The 10,168-nt window shown below is 40.0% G+C and overlaps 1 protein-coding gene across 1 annotated transcript in view; it reads left to right on the forward strand.

Annotated features, from left to right (window-relative positions):
• The window catches only part of TTC17 (tetratricopeptide repeat domain 17), a 152,426-nt gene that overhangs the window by 94,001 nt on the left and 48,257 nt on the right, over positions 1-10,168 (forward strand). Inside the window, exon 17 of the mRNA XM_007946512.2 lies at positions 6,311-6,481. Coding sequence (XP_007944703.1) covers positions 6,311-6,481 — 171 coding nt within the window. The remainder of the gene's footprint in view (positions 1-6,310; positions 6,482-10,168) is intronic.

Consider the following 10,168-nt stretch of genomic DNA (forward strand, 5'->3'; position numbering starts at 1 on the left):
GACCATTTGCTTTTTGCAGCAAATAGTGAACCCTCACTGAAAACTAACATCTCTGGTTAAAAATCAGTCTGAGAAAATCTGATTGTTACATTTGTTTCTTCCGCGTTCTTGCTGAAAGCAACTTTCGCTAAGCCGAAGTAAGCCAGAGATTTAAATTAAAGAAAAAATGTTTTAATGCTGTGGAAATTAATTTCTTTTCTTTTTCAGTATGTATAGTTTCCAAGTGGAAAAATAACTCTATAATAAACTTGAAGTGAATGTGTAATCTAACCTTTCTCATTTCTAGAGGAAGTTCTGGCTCCTGGGAGCTGGGATTCCCTTTCTGGAATAGTTCCTTCCACGTCCTGTGCGTCGTGTCTGTGTCTCAGCTGGTTCTTACTTTATCTGTGCTTTAGTCCCTGAAGAGAAGGCCACATGGCAAGACAGAGAGGCCAGATTTGCAGCCAGGTTTCCTTTCTCTGCCCTAAAGGAAAATGGAGTACAGTCTACAGAAGCCAAGCTAGCTCTGTATTCTTGGACAAAGCAGGTTTCTCTACCACGTGTGAGCAGGGTGTTCCCTGGGAGAGAATTCAGCTCTAGAGTATGCTGTGGAAGGGAAGCACACACACACACCCACAGGCTTATGGTTGGGGCTACACACGTTTTTTTTTTTTAAAACGCTTCTGACTCATTCCCCTCACCAAAAGGGAAGAACAATATTGTTCTCAAATTGTTTGTTTCAAGTCATCAGTGTGGTCTCCTTTCTATTGGTGTTACACTTTTAAGGTCAGTCAGTACATAACCATTACTCTAAAACCTCCTCAAAGAATTTCATTCAGCAATAATTGCTGAATGTGAACAGGTCTAAAGACCCATTCCTTCAACTAAAATGATTTCTTTTGTCTTTCCACACAGAGCACAGTACAAGGCAAGAGAGCTGTTTGTCTCGGGGCAGCATCAGCTGCATACATTTAACCCCTAATGGAGGCATTCTGTATACTTATGTTAGAAGTGCTTTCATTAATAGTGTTTCTTTCTCAAGAACCCTCTTACGGTAAGACAGCAGTTAATCTCTCCATGTCAGAGACAAAGAAAAGTAAATTGACTTGTCCGAGTTCATAGTGAAAAGTTGCAAACAAATAAGACATTATCCCAGTGGAATAACTCTCAACAAGGTGTATTAGCTGCACCAACTCAGAATCTCCAGTATGATCAGTGAAAGATCCCATGGCATTTGCCTAATCTCAACTTTCAGTGTCTCTGTGTGTGTGTGTGTATAGAGCTGAAGGCAGCATAACATTGATTTTCACAAGTCTTTTAGAAGAAACTCTTATTTCACATTAAAGTGCTCAGCATAGTTGAACATGAAGATATTTAGTAGATTTAGAAATCAGGCTCACCATCTGCTCTGAAGCACATCTTTAGCAGGGAGTATGGATTCATTGCCTTACAATGTGAAAACAGACTGTAGGTACTACAGTAGGTTAAATCAACACTAAACCTCTTTGCTGGTCAACGACTCCCTGTAGACTGTTACCCTTGCTCCAGGCTGCCCCTCAATCTCTCTCCCACCAACATATTTTTTCCAATACCTGTTATTTTGCCTTCAGTAACTTAAAATTCAAGTTCAAATCCTAGCTCCCATTATAAAAAAGATTAATCATTGTTTATGTCTTAGTTCTTTATATAATAGATGGTGGTGGTGTTAAGTGCCACTGAGTCCATGTTTGACTCATAGCAACCCTTTGTGACAGTAGAACTGCCCCATAGGGTTTCCTGTGTCATCTTTGTGGAAGCAGAACACTAAGCAGCTCCTGAAGAGCCACTGGGTGGGTTCAAACTGCAAGCTTCCAGTTAGGAGCCAACTGCTTACCTGTTGTGCCACCAGGGCTCCTTATATAATGGGTAGCATAAGATTATTATAGTTATTTGCAACTTTTCAGGGAGACAGCAATAATAATAATAGTGTACCATGTACTAGAGGATCCCTGATAGTATAATGCTTTAGTGCTCAGCTAATAACTAAAAGATCAGCTGCTCCACAGGAGAAAAATGTGACAGTCTGCTTCCATAAAAATATACAGTCTTGGAAACCCTATGGGACAGCCCTGTCTATTAGGGTCACTATGAGTCAAATGGACTCGATGGCAGTGTGTTTGGTTTCTTGATTTGGTGCCATGTATTAGGCACTGGTCTAGTTCTTTCAGTTTACCTCTCAACAATGCTGTGAAATGGGTACTGTTATTGAACTTATTTCGCAGATAAGAAAATATCCACCAAGAAGTTAAAAATAAACTCGCATTGTTTCATGTAGGTAGAAAGTAGTAGAAGCAGGATTAGAACTCATGCATCTGGCTCAAGTCTGTGCTCTTAACCACTGTGTTCAAATGCTCCAAGAGCTCCATGATTGTGTTGTTAAAGCTAACGTGAGTTACTTGACTCTTGTTGTTGTTGTCGGACCCGACTCATAGCGACCCCTCCTTGGGTTTCCAAGGCAGTGTCACTACAGAAGTAGATTGCCCAACCTTCGATTCATTGGTGACTTTTTTTTATCGTTAATTATTCCTAAAGGATTCCTCAACTAGGAATCTTACCGATTTGTGCAGTTCAGACTGTAAGAGCTCTTTTTAACATGTAACTGATCACCCAACTCTAGTTAGAAAGTAGAATGTCGTCTTCTAGAACTTTTGAAAATAGAATTAATATAAGAAGATAAGAGATATCTTTACCCATGGTGTTGGTAGGGGTTCCTGAGAACCGAATTACTCTGCCAAGTGAAAAACAGTTTAGGGATAAATTGAGCTGTTATCCCCGAGAAGATTTATACTTTGACAAAGTATATTAAATATTTAGTTGTTTTTTCCTTGTAAGATAGGTTAATGTCAAAAACCCACTTCATGCGGAAGAGACTTTAAGCGCAGAAACCTGGGTTGGTGTGCCTGAGATCTCACAGCAGTTCCACAGAGAGAAAGCCCCTCCTTAGAGGTTATGCTTGGTTGGTAGTGCCGTGCAGTCTCTTACTTCAAAGAAAAACCAAACTGCCAGAATTTGGATTAAATGTTAAATACTTAGCAAGTAAGTACCAAGCATTAAGCACAAAAATGTGTTCCCATTTTCACCTGAGACCTTGTTATCTAAAGCATTTTGTTTAAATCATGTTGTTTCTAATTTTTTAAAAATTGCATCTCTCAAAGTTAATTTAAGCCCTAAAATCCCCTCATTTTTGTGTTAGCAAAAAAATAATAGTCATATGCATAGAAAATCACTTGTTACTTTTCAGATGTCTTTTCGTTTTTCCTTGCCCCACATTCCCTTTTTCCCTTGAATGAGGAAGTTGTCTCCGCCCCTACTTGGAAGGCAGGTGATACATGTCCGTAGAAGCAGCTTTTTTCACTTCCCCTTCCAGGGAGCTGACCTATGCTCTCGTGCAGAGAATAGAAACTTCAATTTTCTGAAATTCTTCAGTTCTCCCTTAGACAACTAGAAGGAGTAATTAAAGAATTAGGCAATTTGACATTCTATTATTAGCCTAGCTACTTATATAAGGCATGTCAGAGCTCTAAACCCAGGGTGTTTTAAACTGTCAGCGTAAGAGAGTTAATATTAGCAGTTCTAATTTTAAAGCATGTATTATTTTTATTTGATCATTTTGATGTTGCCTGCTTCCTGGATGCTTATTGAATAATTTTCAAGAAATATCCCAACGTAAATGTCTCGTACTTACTTTTATTCCCTGAGTTCTCCTTTCGGGTCTTCTCCTTCTGCTCGCCCTCTGAAAAACACTGGCCTGAGAGCATGACAGCGTGCACGAAGCTTGCTTTGAGAGGATGTCCAGGTTTGATGAGGATGTCTGATTTTAGGTCTGGGGTCTTCTATACATCATGTCTTATAAATTAGCTGTGAAGCATTTTTCATATTGCAGAGTTTTAAAAAGGTGAAACCAGTTAAATATTGTTATAATGAGAAGAGGATGAGAGAAAAAGAAGCGATAACAAGTTGGGGAAGAAGTCAACTGTGGAAAACACCACTAGAATTTCAGTGGTTCCACTGATAAAAGTTTGTCCTTTGAATGTATAGTATTTTTACCTAACCTGTGTGGAGTTGGAAGATGCTTAAAGGATGAGTTCACCAAAGCTAAGGGGAGAAAATACTCTAGGGATAAAATATATTTTAAAATTATCACCATCATTATCATCATTATTTCCTTTCTTCTTTTAATAGTCACGCTTATTTCTATCCCAGTTAAGAAATTGTCTCTGAGAAGCGTGATGTTGTTCAGAGTAAATTACAGGCACTTGGGTGTGCAGAGTTGTTCGTTGGTACTGCTCTGTTTTATTTTCATGGAAGCTCTTACGCTTTGGTTTCTAGTACTTACCTGCATATCTAAGATGGTGAAGAGAGAAGTGGAGGCAAAGAGGCAGTTTCTGCCCTTTCCCAGGAGAATTTGGGGAAGGAAAGCAACTTCCATTGTCATGGTGGCTCCTTGTTACCCTGCTGTGGTCACACATATGCACATGTGCTCATCTATGCACATACACCCTCCTTCTCTACCAAACTATACTTCTCATTGCCTCCCAAACATAAGTGAGAATTCCTGTTCCTGTTCATTTGCTTAGAGCATTATCCTCTTTGCATGCAATGCTACTTTTTCCCTCTGTCTGGTGACTAGTGGGATGCCAGAAAGCTTTGTAGTAAGGTAGACAGCCCTGGATGCAAATCACAGATCTACAATTTACTTACTGTTTGATCTTAGACAAGTTACTTAGTTTTACTGAGGATCACTTTCCATGTCTGTGCAGTAAAGATACTACACAAGATTTTTATGAAGACTAAGTGGAAGGAAAGATACAAAGTTCTCAACAGACATTGGTTCCTTTCCTTATAGTTTTCCCTTTCCTAAGTCTCAGTCTTCAGAACTCAGGTTCTCCCTACCCGGTGCTTACTTATTTGACACAGCATGCTTCCTCATTATTTGTTATATCTACTGTGTCCCCAAGTTGTGTGTAAATATCTGAAAAACTGGAGCTCTCTTGAAACATAGAATCCTGACTTTCTGACATAATCTCAGATGAATTTAATAGTCTCAGATGTGTGACAGGGTGGACTGGAAGTTGGAAAGAGACTTCCCTTATTCTGAATTCAGTAAGTTGGAGATGGTTTTGAGTCCATTACATTTTCTTGCACAATAAGGGAGATGGTTTGACAAGTGCTTTCTTAATGACTAATATGAGTGGACTCTAAAAGGGAGCCATCAGACCCAGAAGGAGACTTGGGGTACTTCCATTGCTGCAGAAAGAGCTTGGTTGGGGACATACATCTGTTTGAGATAGCATTCTCTAAAGAAGTTTTCTTTTAAAGCATGTTTGAATGTTCGGGTAAGGAGGCAATTACACACTCTTAACTGAAGAATTATCCTCTAGTAGAAAAGCTATGCTTTCCACTGAACATGCGTCTTGAACAACATTGCACATGGAACACGAGGGAGAAAGAGGACATCTGTTCAGCTAGCCAGATCAGCTGGAGTTAACTACTGGCAGTCAAAGGAGTCACAGATGTCATAGCCACATCACTCCCATGTCAGACATACCATTATACCCAGAGAATGACCATCTTTGTTATCTTTGTTCATATTAACAGTCCCTTACAGGGTCAGAACCTTGAACTCACTGGCAGAATTGTGATAGAATTCAGTACATCTCAGAAAGTATCAAAGAGTGCTAGGATTGCATTCAACATAGAACATCTTCTGCTTGGGTACATCTTTCATGACCAGAACTAGTTTTCCAAAAGAGTAACAGATATTGTTGTGATGTTACATCTTTATATATGGTCTCTGCCACCACCACCTTCCCTTTATTGCCTTGGTTTTTAGTTTTTTTTAATCCTTTTTGGTACGTCTTTCATTTATAGCTATGGTGCAAATTCTCGTTCATCTAACTCAGACTTAGGTACTGATCTGTCATTTCTCCCCTCTGAGAAGCAAATAGAAGGAAAACCCTTTGATGATATTCTTATTGTCAAGGAAATGTTCCACAGCCATGCATTAGAAATAGAACAAGGTCTTTGGGCTTGATCTTTGTTGTCATAGTATTTTTTCCCAAGTTCTGGGTTCTTCCCGTAGAAGAGTAGGTGAAGTTTGAACTCCAGTGTGGATGGTTGAATCACAAGAGTGGCCTCACTCGGGGTTCTCCCGCTCGCTGATTTCTGTGGGTTCTGCCGGAAAAAAAACTGACGTTGTAACCTTGTTGTTCTTGATATTAGGGACTTGAACTACAAGACTGCACCAAAGAGATGCTTCTAACGTGCTCTATCTGTGTCTCTTGTCATTGAGGTAACTGTCATCTGAAAACCCTGGACAACAGCCATGACAAACAGAAATACTTTGACAGCTCGCAGTCGCTGGATGCTGCTGCAGAAGAGCCCTTTGAGAGAGGAGCAGAGGAGGACCCTGCACTGTCCGTTGAGAATTCAGGGAGGGACTCAGATGCCCTTCGACTGGAGAGTAAGTTGATTTCACCTGAGCTGTGCTTCTGGGGAAAGAATCAGCTCTCAGGCTTTAAGCCCAGGCTCTCTTTACTTTCAAGAGTTTGCTTCCTTCTTTTGAAAGTCCTTCATTATGCTGTAGAATCAAGGGGGTGATCCTCAGATGCTGAGGCAGAGGAAAAGCTCTAATGTCAAAATGCTCGCCACACTTTCTTTTTCCTCCACCTCCATGTCTTATTTTGCTTGGACAAATTTGGTTTATTTATATACCAGTCTTAATGTCATTAGTCTGTTGACTAAGTCACTGAAAAAAGGAAAACTCCCAACTATCTTCCTTTCTGCAACCACCCCCCCCCCCAAACACGCACACACGGCTTATTCAGTAAAATTTTGAGAGTTAGCCCTTTCCGATAAGATTCTATTCTGTGGCCACATTTTGAGCTATACTGTGCTGAGCAATTCTCGCTAGCATTATCAGTCAGTTCATAATTGCCAAAACAGTGCTCATCCTACTTAACCACTTTATTGCATTTGGAATTATGGACACCTCTCCACTTCTTGAAACCCTCTCCTCCTGCTCTTGGTTTCTGAGTTATCACTTGCTTCCTATCCTCACACTGTCCTTTGGAATTTCCTTCACTGCTTCTTTATTCTGCCCCTTATATGTTGGGTTCCCCAAGACCGTAACCTTGGTCTTTGTTTATCCTTCTGCATGTTTTCTCCTTGTGATTCATCTACCTTTGAGTGCACCAATGACTCCAGATCTATTTTTCAGCCAAGACATTCTTTATAACTCCATATCATATTTCACTTGTCTAGTGGACTCTTTGTCTGGATTTGCCATAGCTACTTAACATATCCAAAATTGAACTTGTCCACACTTTCACCCTTTTTCCTGAGTTGCTTCTAATTTTTATATCCCTGATCTCTGTTAAGGCATCACAACTCACCCAGGTACCCTTTATATCCAATCAGTCCCTAAGACCCAGCAAATCTATCATTTATTTCTCTATTCCCTTTGCCGCTTCTTGAATTCAGACTTCATTCATTTCTGTTTGGACTGTTACAGTAGCCTGTGAATTAGATTTCCTATGTCTAGTCTTTTACTCCAGTCCAGGTATGGAGTGTGTGTGTGTATGTAAGAGAGAGGAGAAAGATAATTCATGTAATTGGTGAAAAATTGAAAAAGAAGCAGCAAACACTATTATCAGAGGCAATCACTTTTACCACTTTCTTGTGTGTCCTTCAAAGCGTTGCTTCTGAAATTCAAATCTCATCAGGTGAGTCCTGGATTTAAATTTTTCATTGGCTCACTATTACTCAGGAAAAGTCCAAATGGCCTAGGGTGGGCTATGAGGCATGATAACTGCAGAATCTCTGTCCAGCAGTACCATCTAGTATTACTGTTGTTGTTGTAGTTATGTGCCGTCGAGTCAGCCCCAACTCATAGCGACCCCTCCTTGGGTTTCCAAGGCAGTATCACTACGGAAGTAGGATTGCCCAACCTCCCTTCCTAGGAGTGGCTGTTTAGCAGTCAAGTGCTTTAGACACTATGCTACCAGAGCTCCTAGTACCCTACATAAGAAGTCCTGGTGGTACAATGGTTAAGCGCTCAGCTGGCTAACCAAAAAGTTGGTGATCCAAACCCCCCAGCTACTCTATGGTAAAAATACCTGGAGATTTGCTCCTGTAAATATTGCAGCCTGGGAAACTCTATGGGGCATTTCTACTCTGTCATACAGGGGCACTATGAGTCAGAATCAATTCGATGACACACAACAAGTATCCTGCATAGCAGGAAGTGCAAACCTTTCATTATTCTCACATGCCATGCTTTTGTGAGCCTCTGTGCATTTGCACAGGCTGGGAATGGCTGGCGCATACTCTTCACTTTTTGTGGACAACTATTCATCTCCAGGATCTAGCGCAAATGCCACTCCTCTGTGAGGCACTTCCAAAGGTCTCCAGGCACGTAGCTGCTCCATCTGCAGAATTGCTCCTGTTTTTATCAAGGCACATTTCAGACAATATTAAAGGCTTGCATATCTTGTCTACCATCAAACTATGAGCTTCTTATATACCATGTCTTATATAACCTTATATTTCTTCTATACAATAAGTATGTTAAAGTAATGAAATGTGGCATTTGCCTTCCTGTGTAGGTTTGATGTACATATCTAGCAATTATAAAATTAAGTGTTTCTTTCTAAGTGGTATTGTATTTTTAAAATACGTAAGAGAAGCAAGCTAGACTGACCTTTATACCTTTGCAGGTTTAGAAAACTAATCATCTCTACCAGAAATTACAGTACTTTAAGGAAAGTAATTCCCAGTAACTGGCTCGAAGAAGACTGATGTATAGACTAGAATCCCAATTTGTTCATTTCCAGTGGGGACTGGCAGCCATGTGTTTCTTTCTTATATCGACGTACTCAACCAACCAAGTGAACAGTCCTGAGATTGCTGCTTCTACCCCAGATTGCAACTCTCTCGGGACTAGAATATGCATTCAAAATAAAACCCGACCAACATTTTACTCTTTGTCTCTCCTTTTTATGAATACATCATTACTTGAGATAGTCAAATTATAACATAGTATGTAAGTTTCTTTAGTTCTATTTTCAACCTAGAGATACAGGGCGGTCTCACTGACTGAGATTTTCCAAGTTCTTCAACATTATACACACTGACTTGTTTTTCAGATCGTTAATTTAACCATAGTATAATAATGACTCTTACTAGATTTACTCTTAGGCACTAACCTCCTGAACATATTTCTAAAGTCAGGGAGTACTTTGTTGTTAATCTCTAGATACTGACAGCAAGAAGTCATGGTATAAGCCGATATGTTCATACCAGTAGGTTTCCAATTGGATATGCAATGAGTTATCATAGTACTGAAGTTATCATAGTAAGAAAACCTCTATTTTTAAAAAAATTTTTATAGTGATTAGGGTGAAAGTTTGCAGGGCAAATTCACTTTTTATACAGCAGCTCACATACACTTTGTCTCATGACATTGACTGCAATTTCCCACAGTGCAGCAGCTCCCCTCCCACTTCCTCCCCATAGTTGCCTCTTCTCTGTGATCTTCCCTCCCATGCACTCTTGCCCCCTGAGCTACAGCCCTTCTATTCTCCCATGATTGATCTCTCCAAGGAGTGTATCTACCTAATGTAAATGATCAGCTCATATGCCTTTCTTTTGTTTGGCTGGAAGCCACAGGGGTGGGTTCAATTCCAGACCTGAAGGGCAACTAGGGGCTGTAGTCTCAGTAGTTCCATCAGGTTCTATCAGACTAGCAAACTTGGTCCTTTTTTTTTTATTATTATTTTATTTTTAAATGATTTTGAGTTTTGTTCCACATTGTTCTCCCACTCTATCCAGGATCTCCTACATAAATCCCCCTCCAAGTGTTGATAGTGGTAGCTGGGCACCATCTAGTTCTTCTGGTCTCATAGTTAGTTGTTCAGGCTGAGGATCACATGGTGTACCAGTCACTTGGACTAATTGTTTCCATGCATCTTTGGGAAAACCTCTATTTTTAAATACAAATAGTATAGTATTTGTATTTATAGTATAGTATAGTATAATAAATATAAATATACTATAAAATAGTATGTTGTTGTTAAGTGCCGTCGAGTCGTTTCCGACTCATAGCGACCCCATGCACAGCAGAACGAAACACTGCCCGATCCCGCACCAG

This window comes from Orycteropus afer, unplaced genomic scaffold (assembly GCF_000298275.1).
Source record: "Orycteropus afer afer isolate SDZICR_OR568_19922 unplaced genomic scaffold, OryAfe1.0 scaffold00165, whole genome shotgun sequence".
NCBI classification, from domain to species: Eukaryota; Metazoa; Chordata; class Mammalia; order Tubulidentata; family Orycteropodidae; genus Orycteropus; species Orycteropus afer.